Source organism: Rhinolophus sinicus, chromosome 2 (assembly GCF_057876585.1).
Source record: "Rhinolophus sinicus isolate RSI-liver-muscle chromosome 2, RSI-T2T, whole genome shotgun sequence".
NCBI lineage: Eukaryota > Metazoa > Chordata > Mammalia > Chiroptera > Rhinolophidae > Rhinolophus > Rhinolophus sinicus.
Genome location: NC_142502.1, coordinates 53,822,691 through 53,845,823, shown reverse-complemented (window position 1 = coordinate 53,845,823; position 23,133 = coordinate 53,822,691). Strand labels below are relative to the sequence as shown.

The 23,133-nt window shown below is 33.6% G+C and overlaps 1 protein-coding gene across 3 annotated transcripts in view; it reads right to left on the bottom strand.

The window, feature by feature from the left end:
• The window catches only part of USP45 (ubiquitin specific peptidase 45), a 66,221-nt gene that overhangs the window by 18,265 nt on the left and 24,823 nt on the right, over nucleotides 1-23,133 (bottom strand). For all 3 annotated transcript variants that reach the window (XM_074333330.2, XM_088795540.1, XM_088795539.1), the window contains exons 7-13: nucleotides 22,705-22,800; nucleotides 19,241-19,371; nucleotides 13,261-13,348; nucleotides 3,737-3,818; nucleotides 1,818-1,909; nucleotides 507-563; nucleotides 40-183 (exon numbers count right to left, since the gene is read on the bottom strand). In XM_074333330.2, coding sequence (XP_074189431.1) covers nucleotides 40-183; nucleotides 507-563; nucleotides 1,818-1,909; nucleotides 3,737-3,818; nucleotides 13,261-13,348; nucleotides 19,241-19,371; nucleotides 22,705-22,800 — 690 coding nt within the window. The remainder of the gene's footprint in view (nucleotides 1-39; nucleotides 184-506; nucleotides 564-1,817; nucleotides 1,910-3,736; nucleotides 3,819-13,260; nucleotides 13,349-19,240; nucleotides 19,372-22,704; nucleotides 22,801-23,133) is intronic.

Below are 23,133 nucleotides of genomic sequence, written 5' to 3'. Positions count from 1 at the left end.
TTTAAAAACTAGATGTCTCCCAAATGCACACAAGCTTACCTTATCTTTAGATGAAGAAGGCTTCTTGGTTGCTCTGGGCTGATGAGTATTTTCTATAGTAACAGTGCCACTGAACTGACCAATATCTGTCTCCTTTACACTTCTATATTTACTCATTCTTCCCAAAAGTACAGGTTTTGAAACCTACATAGATGTCATGTACATAACACAAAACTTCTTTAAGAAATAAATTCTGGATAGCATCTACTTTTTAAAATTTCTAAGTCATTTGAAATGTAATTTCCTTGACATTAATTCTCAAAATATAAAGCATAAGGGTTTAAATTCCTTGAGAATAAGAACTATATCATACTTTATGCATACACAAACCCCAATATTACACTGTACAATTACTGTATATAAAAAATAATGACTCAGGTATCTGATAATATACTCAACAAATATCTACACATGAGTAAATAAATGCCCTTCACAGAAGACTTATTAGTAAGTTTTATTCTCCTTACCCTTTCTTCTATTATAGGAAGTGAAATATCAATAAAAGGATCTTTCACTGTGGAGATCTTTAAAAGAAAACATTGAGGACTTCAGTTAGAATTCTAATATAGACAATGTAGCTTCATAAAGTCTTAAAGAAATCAAACTTCCCAGGCAACTTAAAATTTTAAGTTAAAAAACATTCCTGGAACAAATAGCAATTTAATTGGGCATAGTAGCACATAACGTTAACTAAAACAAGATATCCCAAAACTTTAATAAATACAACTCAGTTGAATTTTATAATGTCAATATGACTAACCTGTAATAGTTAAAGTAATTCCAAAATAAACTGTGTAGTATAACAATGATTAACTAAAGATATAAATATATTTTTGGTGAAATCAATGCCACAACATAAGTAAAATATAAAATGTTAAGAAAAAGCCATGAAAAAAAAACAGAGTCTGACTGCTTCATAGATTCTTTAAGATAGTTCTGTTTTAAAAGATACTCTCTAGCTTGTGAGAGAGGAATCAACTTCTATGTTGAATATATTAAAAATCTAATATCATGTTGATACAGTCTGTGCTTCCATATGACAAGCTAGGAGATATAATATATATTACGTACTGATTGTATAAGACTAGAGAAGATAGAAAGGAACTCCATAATCTGGGACATAAGAATGAACATAAAGACTCTCTCTTTTAAAATAAACTCTGACAAAAGTTTAAACTGATCATACGCTAAGCCACACACTTTCAGAAATATTCCTTATCAAGCAATTGAAAACTTATAAAAATTTATATATCTTTAAATTGTTGTTAAAGTACAGATGGCATTCCAAATAAAAATTATCATTAAATTCAAAGATGAGTCAAGGCTACTTTAAAAAAAACTTCAAAGTCCTAGAAAAGGAAACTTGAAATCAAATGTGGTAGGTTACCCTAGGTTATGTTACTACATTAAATTATTTCTGTTGGAATTACATTTTAGGGCAATGCATAATTACATAACATAGTTATCCCGGTCACAAAACTTTCTCTTTTATTTCAATACAAACAAGTAGCTAACACATTCAAGCATGTTAAAATAGGCTAAGAGAACTTCACAGGTTTCTCGAGAGGAAAAATAACACATCTACTTTAAAAAATTATAAATTATGTTGATTTCCTAGGAGTGAAAAATACAGTTTAAGCAAATTTTCAAAATCTATTATGTAGTCATCTGCCACAAAAATAAATGACTGCTGATGATTATATGTAAAAGAAAGAAAACAATATACAACAATATGATTGTAATCTAGTCCATGTTGAAGTGAATTTCAAAGTACCTACCTCTGCACATTCTTCACACATGACCGTGCTAGTTAATTCACCAATAAAGATCTGATTTATGAAGTTCATTTTCACTCCTTCTCTTCCATATGCTGCAAAAATAATACTTTTTAATACAAAAAAATATGTCAACCATCAACCTAACAATGTAACATGCTTTTTTCTGTTGATTCAAAAGAAATGTAAGGCAGATGTCCAGTACCACATTTAATAATGTTTTACTATATGATGTTATAATGACTTCTCCTTCACAATTTTGTTGAGAAAGTGTGACAATCAACTATAGTAGTCGCCAAGTAAAAACGAACTGCTCTTAAGAGGTAAAATAAATAGAGCAATAATCACTATTCCTATTACACCTTAAGAGCTGCCATTAAACCCTTTAAAGCCTGTGCCTGACCTACAGATAGCGGGATGGGAAAGGAGATTATGCTTTGAGGGCTACAGATACCAGAACAGTAACAAGAAATGACAGAGTAGTAAGAGAAGTAAACACAACATAGTGTAAAGAATTAACAAGGCAATTAATAACTCTGTTATATATATAACTGTTCAGTTACATAAAAAATGTCAAAATTATTCTGTTTGAAAAATACTTATAAATCAAAGGAAATTATGCCCATGATTTGCTTCAAAATAGTCAGGGATTGGGAGAAAACAGATGAAACATAACACCCTATGAATTGAACATAGTTTCTGTGGGGTGCTGGGTACATGGGGCTTCATTATACTATTTTCTCTACTTCAATAAAAGTTTGAAATTTTCCATAATAAACATTGAGGGTAAAATATATTAACAAACCGATTCACTCCTCTTTCAAACTTTTCTTCTATCCTGTTTGGGTCTCTACCTTCAAACATCACACAAACAACATTTTAAAACATTATTTGAAGCACTGAACGACAGAGCAGACATATCTGGATGTATCATTAAACATTTACTAATTATAACTACTTAGAAATCATGATAAACCAAGATGTTTCATTAAGAAAAATTGTATAAGCGATTAAAAATAAAAAAGATTACAAAACTGGAAAGAGGTGAAAGTAAAAGGGGGTAGTTATTCTAAACATGCACTAGATGGCAGTATCTCAAAACAAAAGAACAAAGAGGATGCTTGAGAATCTACATTTTTAAAAATCATGAGCCCTTAATTGCATATAAAGTTTTGGCATGTACGATCACAATGTATGTATATTTTTCACATGTAGCATGTGCATATAATGTTACAAAAACATAGAAGTTAGGAGAATAAATAAAATACCAGTAATATTTTTAAATGTCTTATAAAAATAATGACATCATATTACCATTAGTTAATATCTCAAGGCAGAATATACATCTAGGACAAGGTAAATTACTAATAATATAGAATATAAACCCACATTTAAATATTGAGAATTATAAGTGATCAGCTTTAATTAGATAATCAGTGTCTTTGCCTCACATTTTGGCTTAGTAAAGCAGTCATGTATGCTTGACCTGTTAGTACTCTGTTCAATAAATGGTCTCCTTGCAGGAATCTTTGGAGCACTTAAGCAGTTTTTCTAGTACAGATAAACCCATTTACCCAAGCACACTTCAATTGCAAAATGATACAGTGTGATAACAGTGAACTTTCAAGTGAGGCTGGTACTTCCAACAACCTTTCAAATGTCCCTTAGGATACTTCACATAAGGGCATTAGTGCCACTCTGCACTAATATTAGTTTTATTTTTAATAATTCGCATTGATACATCCTAACACTTTCTATGACCCACTACACTATCTTGCAGCCACTGGAATAAGTATACCTTCATTTTAAGGCCACTACTTTAGATAATTAGTTCGCATAATGCTCGGTTCTTTTTCCCCTGAAAATGAACTTGTAATATTTTCTTCTAGAAGAAAGTTTTAACAGTGAAATAATCAACATACCTTTGACTTTTTTCCTAGTTTCATCATCAGCAGTTTTAGTAGTTGGGTTGTTAAATGCTTTTAGAATGCTAGCTTGTATTCTCTATAAAACAAAGTTAATAAGAATTTAGTAAGTATCTATTCTTTCAAAGCAGTATTTTGTCTTCCTTTGAATATCTGGGTTAGTAAGTTAACTCCAGTCTCATCCCCTCAATAAATAATAGAAGGACTTTCAAACAACAAGGTACCCTGGATCTCAGTTCCCTGGTCTGTGAAACAAAATGAACTTCTAAAAAATGAAATATGTCCTTTCCTCAAGTTCTAAAATTCCATGAATGAACAATTCTCTTATTTGGGGGAGAATTTGGAATTAGAGTCAAAGTTCCTATGTTTAGCTTCTATCTTGGGTTAAAATATTTTTCTCAGTCTAAAAAAAGCAAGCAGCCTAGTCTCATTTTTTCTTACAGGTCTAAAGTAAGTTTTCCGTCTTTTCCTTTCTCTCCCCCCTCTCTCTCCATTTGTCCCTCTTTCCTTCCTTCTCCCCGTCTCTGTCCCTAAAATAATGTATTTCTTAATCAGGACAAAAAGTCATGAATAAACCATATGAAATTTTTTGTCCATGAAGAAAATCTTAATATACATGAGATCTTACCCTAGTCACTACGACTTCCATGCACATTGTTTTATGTATATACATATGGCTAAAGTCCAGAATATCGAATTAATGTCCACAGCAAGAATACTCCAAATGTTGCCTTTTGTTTTATTTGAGTTTAGTTGTCAGTAATGATAATGTAGTAAATTCTTTAGTGGCTCTTAGTAAATGACAAGGCTTATGTATCCACATATCCTGCATTTATTTTAGGAAAGATCTAACGTCACAGAAAACTTTCAGAATTAAATAAAACTACATATTCCAATAAAAACTTATTTAAGCTAATGAATCATTATCTTTTACACTAATTATGCCCCTAATTAGTGGATGAAGTTCATCTTCTCTAATTCACATTTTAACAGTGGGGTGAAAGGAAAACTTGTTAATTATCCTTTAAAATATCTTTTTAAGTAAAGTCTTAATCACAGGTTTTCATGTGTGAGACCACTGTTTGATCTGGACTTCCTGGTGTAAAAATGGTAATAAATATGTCAAAGAGAAACTAAACCCAAACTGCAGACTTCTCAGAGAATCCAAGATACTTTCCACTATTCAGAAGAAAATTCACAGCTTTAAATATTTAAATCAATTGAAAAGAATAAAAACAAATTATGCAGCCAATTTATAAGTTTAGAAAAAAAGATATCAATACTGAACAAAAGTAGAAGAGTCAGTGGAAATAAAAGTGAAAATTAAAGAGAATAAATGAATCAAAAGCTGATTCTGTGGCTGGGAGATAAATAAACCCAATAGTTAATCTTAATCAAGGATAAAAAATACAACATCACACCTAAGAAAAAAGGGAAACCACTAGCAAAATTAAAGATACTTGAAGTGATCATCAGAGGCCACTATACTCGACTCTCACATAATTACATTGGAAAATTTAGAAAAAAACATGTAATTTTCCAGGAAATTAATCCCAGAAGAGACAGAAAATCTTCCAGCTTTAATGGGGGGTGGGGAAGAGGAGAAGTTGTTAGGTAGTTCTCCTTACAAAAAGCTCCATGCGCTAACAATTTCACAGAGGAATGCCACTAAAGCTATGTTCCAGGGCATAGCAAAAGGGAAACTTCCAAATTATTTTCATGAAGCACAATAATGGTACCTAAAGCTGACAAAGAATGCACACAACACACAGCAATACCAATCATGAAAAAATTCAACAGACTACAGCAGCACATTTAAAATACAGTAGTACAATATGACCAAGAGGCTTTTACTCTAGTAATGCATATCATTATAGTAATATAAGTCATCATATTAATAGATGTAGGAGAAAAAATTATAAGATCAAATCCTTTCATATCCCCTATTCATGACTCTTAGTTACCAATGTATTAAAGTTCTAGTCATTGCATTTGATAGAAAAATAAATCTCAAAGGTCTAAAAATTGTAGAGAAGATAAAATATAATAAAGTCAATAGCCTTCACACACAAACAGAAGATATGGGAGAAAATACCCCATTTACAATAGCCACTAAAAAGACATAATAACTAGGAATAAACTTTAAAAATGTGTAAGATCTAGATGAAGAAAATTTTAAAATAGTACTGAAAGACACAAGAAAACTTGATTAAACACAAAGACACACTGTGTTCTTGAATAGGTCCTAACATTATAAACATTTGAATCTCCCCCACCCCAAATTTGTGCATTTAACAAAATTTCAGTAAAAACAGTAATAGTTGGGGGTGGGGTGGGGGTTTGTTTTGTTATTTGAATGTAAGAGGTTGAAGGGAGACTGGTTCTAAATTAGATATGAAAAGTGAACAAGAATAGCAAAGAAAACTGGGGTTTGGGGGTGCAGTGAGAGATGACTGGTCCTACTAGATTTATTGAAATGCATTAAAATATAATTTAAAATATGATCCTAGTATTCGAACAGATAGGCAAATAAAATGAATGAAAAGTTACGAAATAAACCCAAATACATATGAAAAATTAGTATAATTAGAAGGTTATTAATTTGGTGGGAAAAGCATATTACACAGTTTGGATCACTGTAGGACAGTCAAAAAGGAAACAGGATGTATTTCAATGGATCAAGAGTTAAATTTAAAATGTATCATAAAAGTACTAGAAGAAAACATGAGAAATTCTTTTATAACCTTGGAGGAGGAATGCCTTTTTAACTATGACTCAATATCCAGAAGCCATAAAAAAAGGCTGTTAAATTCAAAAACAAAAAAATTTTAAACTTTATATATATAAAAAAAACTGCTTCCACATTATAAGCAAAATCAAAACACAAATGACAAACTTGGAAACAAACATATTCTCTCCTAGTACACAAAAAGCTTTTAGAAATCAGCAAAGAATCAAAACCTAGTAGAAAAATGGGTAAAAAATAAGAACAGATGAGAAGATACTGAGCCTCACTTAAAAGAGAAATGTACACTAAAACTACCACTTTCAACCTAGCAGACTGGCAAAAATTTTTAAAGTTTGACAAAAAAAATCTTTTAGTGAGGCTATGGGGAAACAGACTTTCTTATATGGTATGTTGCTGACAGAAGTGAAAATTGTATGCCTTTGGAGAACAATTTGGTATCTATTAAAATTACAAATGTATATATCATTTGATCCAGCAATCTCATTTCTGTATTTACAATAGATATACTTACACACATGCAAAATAACACATACATACACATTATTCATTATAGCATTGTTCATAAAAGCAAAAACAATGGAAACAACATATAAGGGATAATCAATAAGGAATTGGTTAAGTACGTTGGGGTGAAAAAATAGGGAAGCTTTCTATCTTCTGCTATGGAAAGACTGCTACAATATCTTAAGTGAAAAAAGACAAAACACAGAAAGGTGTATATATAATATATGCCACCTTTTGAATAAAGTAAGGGAAAAAATATATATATATATATATATAATTTCCCTTTACACACCCACCACCACCACCACCACCACCACCACCAAATGAAAGCATAAACCAAAAAAGATAACAACATGGTGTATAGACACCATCAGGGCCAACACATAAGAGAGGCAAAGGGAATTCCCAGGAGCAAGTTAGGGAAAAGTCTAGAATGATGCCTATGCATCAAACATGGGAAGCAACCAATCCAGACTGGAGCAGTGAAACCTGTGAGATAGACATACCAGTACAACCAACACCAATATCCCCTCTGCCATTGTACCATGCTTTTAATCTAAGGACAGAATACATGGGACATAAGCTGCTAATGTCCCTATTCTCCCCTCTATGCCCTGTTGCCTGGATCAGCACAGGTTATACTCATACATTATATTTACCCTCCAGAATCATTCTGCTCTGACCTATTCCTGAGAGTCATGAGCCAGAAGCAGAAAACAGACAGCTAGTACCTGGTCTCTACTACATCTCTGCTAGTTGCCTTGACTATTCCATGCCTGGCTCAGAACACATGCATGATTGTGCTCACTGACTTCCCCAGAAAAAGCTCTTGTAAATTCTGGGAAGCCAAAACCAGAGTATGTTGCAGAGATTCTCTCAGCTCATCTTGCTTCACGAGTCTTCATCCAATAATGCCAATAGGTTTGTACTTGCTACCCAGTTTTGCAAAACTAAACAATATATTGTTTAAGCATACATTGGTAGCTCTCAAAACTGTAAGAAAAAGCAATCGAATGATTTCTCTAAGTCAGAATAGTGGTTATCTCTGATAAGGAAGAAATGCTTGGGGGAAAAAAGGAACAGGTAGCTTCTTTAGTACTACTGTGTTTCCCCGAAAATAAGACGGGGTCTTATATTAATTTTTGCTCCAAAAGACACATTAGGGCTTATGTTCAGGGGATGTTATCCTGAAAAATCATGCCAGGGCTTATTTTCTGGTTAGGTCTTATTTTCGGGGAAACACAGTAATAAATTCTTTTTTTTTTTTTAACACTGGGAGTGGTGGTGAGGAGGAGTGCTAGTGGTATTTATATTATCCTTTAAACTGTATGTATATTTGTACACATTCTTCTGTATGCATGATATGTTCCATAGTAAGTTTTTAACACCCTCCCCCAGTAATTGTGGAACTGAGTTTTGTTTGTTAACTGGCCTATGATCAGCGCTTTATATTTCCTAGAGCTGCTCACTATTTTCTTCCAGTGTATTTTGAAAGTTAATGCAAAATTCAAAAACTTAAATATATACGAGTAGGGTATAAAAGTAAACATACCATGTCATACTGCCCTGAAATATATGCAAAGGTAATCAAAATAAAATGTGTCCCAGAAGCTATTAAATATTGTCACAGTCTCCAGTTCAGACTAAATAAATTTTAAAACTGATATAATTCAGATATTGTCTAAGCTAAATTTAACTTACACCTTGAAAAAAGAATTTCTTTAACTAAAATAAGAAAATTAGAATAGCGTGAATTCCAGCAGGAGAAATATTTAATGGACATAAAGGAAAGATTCCAATGTTCACCTGTAAATATTTAACAGAACTATAAAAAGCCTCTCTAGCTACTAAAAATAAAGACCTCTAACTCAACTTGAAGTCTGTAAATTTATTCTACAATTTGAACATTTGATTAATTTAGACATGACTTTCAATATGATTTAATAAGCCTTTGTTACATTCTAAAATGTAAGCTATATCACCTCTTAAAAAGAGGAAAAATAAAGTAAAATAAAAAAACAAAAACAGCAAAAAAAGATTAAAACCAATGAAGGTGATTAAATTATTAACTTCTAAACTATTAGACTTTTGCTTTTTTATTGTCTCCTAGACACAAATTTTTGTTCTCTGCTCTACACTATTAAAGAGTTAATTAACAGGTAACTTGTCAAGTCAATAAAGTAAATGGGTTTAGGTACATCTACAACTTCTCATTGTTAAGAGCTGTGCTTGAACCATTTAGGTTAAAAAACAAAGATAGACTTTGGTCAGGGAGCTAACAATTGCAGCACATTAATCAACTAGCACTTTCCAAGTACAACTATTATAATACAAATTTCCATTTTAAACTTCTTTCAAAAATAAGTGCAAAAAACTCATAGTTTAATTGAGATATTGTATCTTTTAAATAATCCTATCCAATAATGTGCTAAAGTCATGTCTTTGAGAAGACAATAAAACTGAAACATCACTTAGTGATAGCTCAAATTAAAACAAAAAAGTCAAACAGCATGTATGTTTGTAAGTTGAAAAGACTGTCTATGAAAGTTCTTATATAATAGTAAATTTGATTTTATTTTGCACATAAAAATTTACAATTTTTGCACAAATGATCCCTTTAGTGCTCTATTCAGGAAGAGCATGTTATATTCCTGAACTTTATAGTCATAAGAAAAAGACATTCTGAAACAATACGAAAGGAGGTCAGCAGTTTTTAATCATTACTAAAAGCTTCTGGTGCCAGACATAACGCCAAAACCTTTCTTCAATCAAAAACACACAGCAGTGACAAACTAGACAACAGCAGGATTAACAGCTGTGGGGTTCCCAGGCCAGACAATGCAGCTCCTGCCTGGGTACTCACTGTAACTGACCGGCACGACTGTCCTTGCTTACAAGACTGAATAGATCCACAGCGTTGACATTTTAATTTTGCCACACCATCTAAAACCCTCAAAGAGAGGAAGAAAGATAGGAGCTTTCAAAAATTCAAAAATTAATGTTTCCTGCTGTACTGCCTGAGTTTTTAAGATACGGTGAATTGCAATGCACCATTATGACAAAATAATAATTTAACTGTAACAAAGAATGTTATCAAGTAATAGAAGCGAAACAAACAAAAAAAAGGATAGATTTTGTTTTATTTGTAATATCAACAGAGAGAAACGAAGTAAAGAGGTAATTTTTAATTCCATTTACAATGATACATGACCACCATGTAGAAAACATATTCCTGCAAATCATAGGGGGGAGAATCATTCTAGCAATTGATAGTCTGAAGTAATCTTTAACTCGTATTATCATATGTAGGTTCAGAAGCTTAGAAATACATTTACTATTCATAATATAAAGGCAGAGCATCTCTCTCCACCTAGCTACTTTGTATTGTCCCCCTCAACAAGAGTATCAATACACCAGAGTTATTAACTTAGATTTAATACTTATTCAAATAGTGAAATAATTGTGCTTAAATTTTAAATAGCAAGCTTAAAAAAAAACATATTATTTATACTGGTCACTGAAGACCAAGCATTAAAACTAAACTCTAATAAGCAGTATTGTATAGAATTAGAAAGCTCATTGGTTTGCTAGTCAGAAATACTTAAATTTGGAATCTCCATTCTCAGTATCTGTTTCTAGATCTAAGATAATATCATCAAATATTAGCTCATGGGGGATTGTGCTAATGTCCCCAAAATTTAACTAATTATAAATCTCTTAATTGTTTTAAAACAAATTATAGCTAAAACATAATACAGTATTATCCTGTCAATATAACAGTTTATTCAAATTCTAACCTAGTCAAAATAACTGAATATCCCCAAGAAACTAGCCAGTATAACTTATTTAAGAGACTGTTTATTTTTTTCTTCCCAATTCAAATTCTCAATAGAAACTGTCCATTTAAAGGTTAAATTCTGACAACTTATTCAACAAACATTCACTGAACACCTACTACGTGCAAGGCACATGGGATATAGAGATAATACTATATCATTCCTTGAGGAATGTCAATATAATCTAAGGTGACAAAGATATAAATTTAAATAGAAGGTGTTAGTTAGAGTTCATAATCAAAATATACAAAAGTAGAGAGATAGCACAGAAAAGGAATTACACCTTCAAAAGTCAAATTTAAGTCAATAAACAGCCAATTAAGGATGGCATTGTAATATACAGTTGGCCCTTTGTATCTGCAAGTTCCATATCCATAGATTCAAACAACCTTGGATTGAAAATATTCGGAAAAAATGTTACACTGTTGCTCACGTGTACTATGTAATTAGGTCTGCAATGACTGCCTCTGTACTGAACATGTAGAGACTTCTTTTCTTGTCATCACTGCCTAAACAATACAGTATAACAACTATTTTCATAGCATTTACATTGTATTTGGTATTATAAGTAATCTCTAGAGACAATTTAAAGTATATGGGATGATTTGCATAGCTTATTGCAAATACTACGCCACTTTATATAAGGAACTTGAGCATCCAGATTTTGGCATCCTTGAGGGGTTCTAGAACCAATCCCCTGAGGATACTGAGGAAACACTGTGCACTGGCAACATGAGTGATTAACTCATTCTTTAAGATTATTTCCAAGACTATATTAGAACCCTAATAACTCTCTCTTCACTGAAAACTGGCCATTAGGAGAAAAGAAACAATATGATGTTACAATTCAAAGTAAGATTTAAAAAAAAAAAAGAGGAGGGGCCACTCTGCCTAGTAACATAGTAACACCTACTACAAGCAAATGAGCAACTCATTTTCACCTGGTTACTTTACTTCATATTAATATAAAAGAACCGCATTCACTTGAAGGGAAAACAGAATTTCACCTACTATTACAATTATGATTGACAGGGTGTGGGGACAGAGCCAGGAATGCAGTTTCCAGGCTCTTGGCCTCACGTGGAAAGGTGCTGGCTCGGGTAGTAAATGGCATCAACTGTGATTGGATGGCCATCAGCTGTGGCTAGTTGGCCGTCAGCTGTAACCAGTGAGCCATTGGCCACTAATATAACTGCTGCTAGCAGCAAATAGGGGCTAGCAAGATGGTGGCTGAGCTAGCAAGTGCGGATTGCAGTTAGCACGGCAGCGTGCAGTCAGCAAGGGGTTGGTTGGCAGAGAAGTGGACAGCAGGTTGTGGATCGTGTGGCTCCTGCTTCCTGTGTCTCCAACCCAGCCACCAGCAAGACTATAGTGGTATGGCTCCCCTATCTATGGCTCTGTGGGTGTTCCTTTTTGGCCTCACCACGTCCTGCATTCTTATGTGGGGAGCGGGAGCAGAGACCCCGCATGACACCCTGCATGACACAGGGGCTGTCCACAAGGCTATATTGAGAATTATGCTGAAATTGAATCCAGACTCAGAACTATTATGACTGATTTGCAATGTCTGCTGTGAGTAAGAAAGGGGGGAAATGGAGGATATGTACTGTGTATTTTGCTATCTTTAATATCTTGAATTTTCTGAGAAAAATTACATTGTATTTGCATAGGATACCAACAAAAAAGTTTAACTTAACTAATTGAATATTAAAGTCAACAAAGAGCAGAAAGAAAACCAACAAAATGCACCTAAGCCATCAAAAAAAGTCAACAAAAAGCCAATCAATTAAGGGACAGGGTTACAGTAAACACTGTTTAGGGAATCTATCCAGTCCATCAGCCATTCCTTCTTTTCTGAGAAACATTCCCTGATTTAGTGGCTGGGACCCCACTCGCCTGGCCACAAGCGACTGATCCCTGAGCGGATCTTTATCCAGCATGGGATGATGAAGTTTCTCTCTTGGGAATTGAGATCTGGGATTCCCAAACAGCCATTTTCATTTTTATATTCGTATGTAGAACTGCAGCATACAAACTATGCTGATCGTGTGCTACCATTCAGACAGAGAAGCAGAGAAACTACTCAGTCTGCAGAGAGATGAATAAAGAAAATCCACAGAGCCAGAGAAATAAGAATACTTTCTGGATTCCTGAGAATCTTCCTATATTCCCAGCTATAACCTCCTTCACCTGGATTCTTAGATCCCTTTTCTTTAAGCTAGTTTGAACTGATTTCTGTTATTAATAGCCAATGGGTTGTAAAAGGGCAAAAGACAATAATCCTAGGGTAGAGTCAAAAAAAAAAAAAAAAAAAAAAGAAATAGAAAAATATCAAATTACTTCTTAACCATGCATTAAAGTTATGATAGACATTCCTTCAGTTTTGTACCCTCTTCTTAAGAGTTTATGTGACAAACATAAGGAAACCTTACTTTTGTTTCTTCTGTCCTCACTGCATCCAGCAGATAATGCAGAAGTTCCTGACTATCCTGTTGTTGAAAACTTTTAAATCGAGGGGCCCTATGATTTAAAAACAAAATAGGAAAGAAATAAGAACAATCGTTTCATCAACAATATATTACTATTATTTAAAATCACTTTTAAATAACCTATAGTCACAGATTCAATTTACTTTCTTTTTCTATTAAGTTGAAAGATAAAATGTGATTACTGGTCCAATTAAGATGAGATCTTAAGTGCACTGAGTACAACGTTGCTACCATTTATTAGGTAACTACCGTGTTTCCCCGAAAATAGGACCTAACCGGAAAATAAGCCCTAGCATGATTTTTCAGGATGACATCCTCTGAACATAAGCCCCAATGCGTCTTTGGGAACAAACCTTAATATAAGACCCGATCTTATTTTTGGGGAAACACAGTACCACATGCCAAGCACATTGTTAAGCTTTATATATATGAAGTCACATAATCCTCAAACAAGCTTGGGATGTACTATTTTCTCCCCCTTATATGTGAGGGCTCCAAGGGATCACTTAAATAATTTGCAAGGTCACACAGCAAGCAAAAAAAACCAAACAAACACCAAACAAACAAAAACAACAGTATTCAAACCCAAGCTACTGTGATCTATTATCTTCCTACCTTAAATAACCAAAAGAAAAGCAAATGATTATTTATATTAAAATAAAGATATAACCTGATGTCTCTGTGAATGTATTTAAGGATTTGACAGACTTCCTGTGTATTAAAGGATGAGGTGCTATTCATAGAGACATTAATACAGCAAATATTTAGGTTATTTCAGTAACTTTAAAAAGCAATATTCTCCAATGCTAAATGAACATTTTTGCCTTAAATGTAAACAAGTATTAAATTTAGAAACTGCTCTGATCTAAAATGAAGAATTTTGTTAACACAAAATTATAAGAATATCTTATGTAGTACAACACAAGTTTACAATTGTCTCACTATGGTATATTACAAAACATATACACAACAGTGCTGTGAAGAAATTCATAGTTAATATGAACTTCATTTTATACTCGACAAAACTGAAGAACAAGGTGAGTGCCACTGACATAAATCCAGGTGCTCTGATTCTTGAGTTCAGTACTTCAAGCATTATTCCTCATTATCTCACAATAACATTCATTCTGGTAATGCACTAATGTGAGGCCCTGATGCTAAAAATCTATCAGAACCAGTAGTGAATCTAGCCTGTAACAGGAATCATCATTTCAGTTACTCTTCATTTTTGCAAAGAAGTAGCAAACAGCAGGACGATGTTGAGAACACTTTCATTTACTCCCTTGCTGGGTTTCCCTTTCTGCATGTGGTGGTGTCCACCTCCTAAATCAGAGATGAGGACAGAAACCAAGACAGACACAGATTCCAATCCTATTTGAGCCTCACAGGCTAGAATCCATGAAAGGCAGAAATTGTGCTGCAGGTATCAAGAAAGGTGAGTGGAGTGGAAGAAGACGGGAGGAGGAAGCAGGAGAATACTTCAGAGATCCTCACCAGCCAGGTGGTATGTAAGAAGAGACAGTCTATGGCTTTCAGAGCAGAACCACAGGAGGGATTTCGGTCCTGAACAACGAAAATCGGTCCACCATGTCTGCCTACACCATCATCTCAACCGTGCACAAAGCACTTATTGCCTTCTAAACCACGGAAGAAAATTGAATAAACCTAAATTTCTTTCTTTCCTCCTTTATCCAGGACTGGGGGAAAAAAATTGCATGACTTACGAAATCTTTAATGGAGCCTATGCGAGCTACCAATAGCAAAAGAGATCTTCAAGCTTAAAGAATAAAAAGAAAAAAATCACCAAACGTATGAAAAGATTCGCCCTATTCAAAATAAAGGAAACACTATACATTCACAGGAAATGTGCCTAGTAAAAGTGTTGCTGTGGAAAAGAGGAGGAAACTTTTAAAAACCTCAAATTGTAAGAGAAAAATGTACTCATATGCACACTCATTTGGAACAAGAGAGAATTTGTGGAGATGTCTTCCGGGTGAAGATGAATCAGTCCATTCATAATCCAGAAACTCTCTCCACTCCAAACATAAATATAAAAAGAGAAAACAAACAAACAAAAAAAGTTTCAGTGGATTCAATACAGAAAAAAAAAATTCCACAGAGCAAAATAGAACACAAAATAATAGAGAAAATAATAGACTTGATAGGCTGTGGGCCCAAAAAAGCTCAGCTCCGAGGGATAAAGAAAACTGAAAGCACTTCACCTCAGAAAGGGACAGAGCGAGGCTCATTGTTTAAGTGTGGGTTGGTTTTCCCAAGAGCCTGAAAGGAAGCCTTTAGGCAAATATTGCCTAAAGCTACTACAGAACACAGCACAGGGACCTGCAGCTGAGCCAAGCCTTCCATAAACTCCTCTCACATCCCTAAAACTGTAAACCATTAAGAGACCTGGATCTCCAGGGCCAGCCTATAGGGCAGGGGTGAAGCTATCTTAAAATTTAAAATGTTTAGGCAGTTAGGAGAGGGATATCAGAAAGGGGGGCAATAGGGAGGAAGGGAAGGTGAGGGGAGTGGCCGGGAAATAAGAAGGGTTAGAGAAAATGGGGGAAAGCAAAGATGGATGAGAACAAACAAACAACGAAATCTACTCCCAAAGGAGCCTACAAACCAATATTACAAAATACATTTTAAAAAGTCTAATGTTAAAAAATCAACAACTGGGGGTGGCCAGCTAGCTCAGTTGGTTAAAGCGCGGTGCTCTTAACCGCAAGGTTGCTGGTTCGATCCCCACATGGGCCACTGTGAGCTGTGCCCTCCACAGCTAGACTGAAACAACTACTTGACTTGGAGCTGATGGGTCCTGGAAAAACACACTTAAAATAAATAAAAGTTTTAAAAAAACAACTGAAATGAATTTACTCCAAACAAATTTAATAGAACTGTCCCAAAGATGTTACAATAAATATGTTGAAAATGTCTAAAAATATAAAGGCATAACTACCAATTAAAGCCTAGATATTAAGAAAATTTGGAAAAACTTAAATAAGAACATGTAGATACTGATAAGATAGTCAATTAAAAATATTAGAAATAAAAAATAAAACCACAGATGTAGAAATACAAAAGACAGGACAAATGTTAAACTACACAGTTGAGGGGGGAATTAGTAAATTAGAATATTGAAGAACATACCAAAATATACTATAGTACACTGTACTCTCATTTTATCTTCAGAATTTGGTTGCACTCCTTAAGGTACATGACACACCACAGAATATTCTTAAGGTAAATCTAAAAAGTACGTGCAGGATTTGCAGGCTGAAAACCACAAAACTTTGATGAGAAAAATCAAAGGGCTAAATAACTGAAAAGGTATGTCATACTCATGTATTGGAAGACTTACATTAAGATGTCAGTTCTCTCCAAATTGATCTACATATTCAATGCAATCCCAATTGACAAACTAATTCTAAACTTCATATAAAAAAGCAAAGGACCTAGGTAGAATCGTTCAAGAAAAAAAGAAGAAAGCTCAAGGACTCACACTATCCAATTCCAAGACTTACTATGAGTAAGTAATCAAGACAGTGCAATAGTGGGGTAAGGATAGATCAATGTAAGAGAACAGAGTCCAAAAGTAGACCCAACAAATATGACTTAAATCTTCACCTTTTTTAAAAGGTGAGGACTGTCTGTATATATTTCTTATTATATCACAATATCATAATTTTTATTTACTGAATGAACAAATGAATAAATTATTGGCTCTACTTGGTTGCTGAGAAGACTGATCCAAAGTCTTCAGTGAATGGAGAAACAGTCCAGGAAGTCCGTTACCATGTCAGGAAAGGGTAGAAAATAATATAACAATAAAATGGGAAGACATATGTCTCAAAATGTGGCAGTTTTATTCAAGGGTGGAGCAGTAATTACAATGTAAGATTAATAGTCATAAGAATGAACCTAAACTATTTAATTGTAGTTATTTTATTAGGGCATGGGATGATATATTTTAGAAAAATTTACATAAAATTATTAAAGTTATTTAAGGTTTAAAGTTCACTTGATTTTTTAAAAATCGCTTTGGTAATATGTGTCTCTTTTTAAAGTAAAAAGCAAAAGAAAATGCAATTTTTCAATGTTTTCAAATGTTTGACCCAGTAATTCTATTTATCCTACAGATGTACTTTCACAAGTGCAATAAGATGTATATACACACACATATATACATATATATACATATGTAAAATCAATGTACCATATGGAAGATGTACAAAATATATTAAACAAAACAAGCAAGTGGCAGACAATTTCTATGTATGTCTGTATATGCATAATCACTTTTAAAAAGTGAAAAACAGGTAATACTAGTTTGAATTTTTATCCATGAGCACCTACTATTTTAAAAATTTCATAAATCTTGGGGGCGGCTGGTTTGCTCAGTGGTTAGAGCGCGGTGCTCGTAACACCAACTTTGCTGGTTCGATTCTCACCTGGGCCAGTGAGCTGCGCCCTCCCCCACCCCCACAACTAGACTGAAAACGACTTGACATGGAGCTGATGGGTCCTGGAAAAACACACTGTTCCCCAATAAAAATTAAAAGAAAAAAATTTTTATAAATCTTTACAAAACCAGAAAAAAATGATACAACATTGTTTCTGGTAGAGTCAAAAACAAATTCCTGAAGGACATAATATCCTAAAAACTTTAACTTTATGAAGCACCATGTATCTGACACTTTTCAGGGATTTTTTTGTTCTTCAGATTTTGAAACAACAGCATTTGCCAAGCAAACAAAACATACAATAAACCCTCTATATTTAGCGTTACATTTAAAATACCATGGCATATCATGCTAAGTGAAATAAGCCAATCACAGAAAAACAAATACTGCATGATTCCATTTATATGAGGAATGTAAAACAGTCCAAGCCATAGAACCAAAGAGTGGTGGTTACCAGGGGCTGGAGTGAGGAGGAAACGAGGAGTTGCTAATCAACAGGTATAAAGCTTTAGTCAAGCAAGATGAATAAGCTCTAGAGATGTGCTATAAAACATTGTACTTATAGTCAACAATAATATATTGTACACTTAAAAATTTTTTAAGAGGATGAAGCTCATGTTATGTTCGTTGTACAAAAAAATTTTTAAAAAGAAATTAACACTAGTACAACACTATGAGATAAAATATAATAAAACACAATACCATGGCACAGATAACAAGCTTAAATTATAATTTTAAAGATTGTAGATTTACAAAAATGCAACTTCATATTTAGAGAATTTTGTTTCTACATATTTTAGTTTATCGTGAACTGGACTAGTTTATGAGCTTCAAGATAAAGTCCATTTTTAATACAGTATATGCTGTATAGGATTCTAGCAAGTAGTGACACAAAGATCCCAATTTTCTAGATGAAGGAATAAATGAATACATTAAAGTGAAATCAGAACTTTTATGGTATATGTTTATTTCCAGCCACACAAGGATTCTGTTTTTAAACATACTGTAAGTTCTTGAGAAATTCACTTAAACTCTATTTGCCTCAAAGCTTATCTTTTAAAATAAAAAACTAAGTGAGACGATACATTATAGCACCTTTTAGATTGTATAATTCCATAATTTTCTTACTTTATGGTATTTATCATGGGCTTCTGAGTCAGGACACAGCTCTATTTGAATCCTGGCTTTGTCACTATGAAATGAAGTAAGCTACTCAACCTCTATGAGTCTCAGTTTCCTTATCTATAAAACGGGGATAAGTAATCACTTCTTCAGAGTATTGTGAGATATAATTTACATAAAGCACAGAGCTGCAACTAAACAAATGCTAATTCTGTCTCTTGGTAGTCTAGGCAATAACAGCAATTTATAGTAAGAATGAAATTACTCACATTAAATAACAAATACAAAAGTATTTTGTAACTCGTGATAATTTATATTAAGAATGTACATGCACCCACTTCTGACAAAGCTGATTGAAAAGAACTTTAGGAGAAAGCGGTCCTTTTTCAGTTTCCTTCATGCTGTGAAGAAACAGGAACAAGGCTGAAGTCAATGGTCCAGGGCTCGCAAGTTCCACCACTAATGGATCCTTTAAAAACATGATCAACTCTATGTCAGAAATACATATTATTTAAAATCTAAGAGTCATATTTTGTTTCAATGATGACAAGTAAATTGCCTCAACTGTATTAAAAAACTTTATTTCCTCATATATAAAATGAATATACAAAAATGGAATTCAATGCCTTATCTTGAAAAACACATGTATTCTCATGTCCTATGCCCTCTACATACTAAAACTATTAGCTTAAGAATGAAATCACTAATTTAGTTGTAACTGTCCCTTAATGTGCTCTGCTAAAAGTGAAACCATTCATCTCCTTGATATTTGTACATCTTCACAAATAATCACAAATTGTATTATCAGCAAAACTCCATACCCTTTCTTCCCCAAAATATTTTACTATTAAATAACGAATGAGAAATTACATCACAAAATTGGTATACCACCTGCCTCTTTTAAAGGAGAGAGACATAAAGCTTGACAAAAGCAGATAAAATTGTGTAAAGGATCAAAACACTTCATTCTAGAATTTTTTTCCCCAACAAGTTTAATTTTCTAAAACGTTTTTGCCAGTAATCCCCTCACTTACGGGTAATGAATAAAAAGCACATCCCAAATATAATCCTTAAAACATTATAGAATGTTATCTTCTACAACAAACTATCGAATATGTTGTCTCATTCATGTATTTAGGAAATACATGTTACAGATGTATTTTATACCAACTAGCCTTAAAAATCCACCCCTGGCTAAAAGCACAGAAAGGACAGCTTCTGAATATCAAAAAGTGCTTTCTGCCATGTTAAGTAAATTGAAAGTTACTTCGAGGGTCAAAAGTTAAAGGCAGTTTCAAACTTCAAGCAGTAAGGTGTAGTATCTGCTACTCCCAAATCAAGCATTTTTAGACAAAGTAAAAAACTTTTAGAATTAAGTGAGTAAATAATCTTAGTTTTTAAAAGTACACTTAAACTTTGAAAACAAAAGTTAAGTTTGGTGGTGAGAATGCAATATGGATGAATCTCACAAACATGCTGACGGGAAGAAGCCAAATACAAAAGAGTACATATTGTATGATTTTACTTATACACAGTATTAAAACAGGCAGAACGAATCTGTCCTGTTAGAAACCAGATTAGGGGCTATGCTTGTGTGGTAGGGAGGTAGTAAGAGGATGGCAACCTGAAGGGGGCTTCCAGCTGCTGAGAATGTTCTGTTTCATGAGAAAAGTATTGGTTAGTTTCAGTTCAGTGGGTTCACTTTGTGAAAGCCATCATCTATACAATCATGCTATACACTTCTCTGTATGAATACTTTTTCAAAAGCAAGCCCATTGCTGATATGCATACAAATATTAACAAGTTGAATCCAGCAACATACAAGAATAATAATACATCATAAGTAAGTGGGGTTTGTCCTGGGAATAGAAGATAGGCTTGAAAATCAATCAATATAATTTGCCACATTAACAGATAATAAAGAAACACCATAAGATAATCTCAATAGATGCAGGAAAAGCATTTGACAAAATTCAATATCCACTCATGATGAAACACTCAGAAAACTAGGAATAGAAGGAAATGTCCTCAATCTTGCAAAGAACACCTATGAAAAACCTATAGTTAACTTCATTCTTAATAATAGTGAAAGACTATTTTTCACCCTAATTTGGGGATTAAAGCAAGGATGTCTACTCTCATGACTTCTGTTCAACATATTACTGGTGGTTCAAGCCAGTAAAAGGCATAATAATATGCCTTTGACAATAAGGTAAGGAAAAGAAACAAAAGGCACACAGATTACAAAAGACAAAGTAAAACTGGTGATTGAAAGAGTAGTGGATCTACATTGATAGTCCCACAGCTTAGGTCAACCATACATCCTAAAAACCTGATTGCAGATTTCCCTCTTAAAATGACACAAACCTAAGTGATCAGCTATAATATCTAATTGCCATATATATTAATCTTGAAACACAGCTCTATATGTGAAATACCGAAACTTAACATCCAATCACATTTCATAAGAAATTTCTTCAAATGACTAAGCATTAACTTCCATTTGGTAAAACAGTCTTCACTATCTCACTACACTTTAGAAGAGGGCATTGGGACCTACCATAAAAATTTTAAGTAGCTGAACAGGCAATGCATTTACAGTCTGCCTTTTCAACCAAAAAAATGCAATATTATCTTTCAAGACTTTCTCCTTGGAAGAAAAATCTAAGATTACTACACTGGGTTAAGAATTTTTAGAACTCTTCTTTCTTAAATGTTTTCAAAAGCCAGATCATGAGCTATACATATACTCTTTCACACACACACACACACACACACACACACACAGACCCCAATTTATAACTAAAATCATTATTACTAGTGTCAACGCCCTCCAGCCAAAGACCACCAGGAACACACCTGCAGTTGAACGAGGTGGGTTTATCACTTGTTGCATTGAGCGAGAACACCTACTATGGGGAACCATGGGGTCTCAATAAGCGGGTATTCGAAAGAACCAATATATGATTTGGGCTTTAGTTGGGCCATTTAGGGGACAATTTAAGGAAGTAGTGAGGTCTGCTCTCGCTTGGATGCGGTCAGAAAGTTCGGGTAGTTCTATGATCGAGTATCTCATTAAATCTTATCTTTGGTTGGGGTTGAAGGGAAACTAGAATGAGGATAAAGCCAGTAAAGATTTAGCACTCACTCATTTTGGTAGAGAAAGGGTGTTTGGGGGTTTTCTAAGTGATAGAGTAACCTCGTTTTTGTATGTGTTTAGATAAAATTATGAAGTGGTCTTGCTTTGCCTCATTTTATTAGTCTTAGAGTAACCTAGCTTGAGGTTCATATTCTGTGAAATTGTTTGAATAACATGGCCTAATTGTGGGTGCCAGGCTAGCTTCTGAATGTCACAGGCTGCTTTTACCCCTATTACCTCAAAACCCCACAATCAGACTAGGCTTCAGAAAACCTTTAGCTGCTCTCTATTAAAATTAAATCTACCTTTAAAAAACAATGATGCTATATGTAAGCAAATGTCACCAGTAACTACAAAACAGGAATCCTAGACATTGTGCTCAACAAAAGTCAAACCCCTTTTGTTTTTTCTAGTATGTCTGTGACATATTTGTCAATCTTAATACTTTTGTATTTTTTGACCCACATGTTTGAAACATATATTAAAGTTATGATTTTAGAAGCTCTAAATCTGATTGTTTACCTTCACAAATGCTTTTGAATTTTTTTTTTCAAATACTCTATTATGTCAGTTGATAGTTTTGAGAAATAGGAAAGATAGATTTCGGCAACGTCAGTATCTCATATCAAAAAGAGCTCTTATCCAGATAGTTATACTTCTTACCAGCTGAGAGTCTGAGGAAGGAAAAATCTTGAGTTTTGTGCCATTTTCTTTGATCTCATTCATCAGTTCAATAAGAATGTAAGACTGTGCCAAGTTCTAAAAGAAAACAAAAGTAAACTCTTCTGATTCAGTTATAATATGCCTTTGATTTTATGGAATAAATTACTCTCTCAAAGTTTCAAATATTATCTTGCATAGCAAAATACTTTTTTAAGTTTTAAGAATTTAATTGAATATATTTTATATTTAATAAACGTCACTGTTACTGATAGAACCACGGTAAAATACAGAGCCGTGGTAAACTTTTAGAAGCAATGTGGAAAAAGCAGGTATACATATGTGTATGACAACGGCTAAAGATAGCCTAAAACAAACAAACCAGAAACTTCTAGATGAACATTTAACAGTCATTTGACAGTCTACACGGGT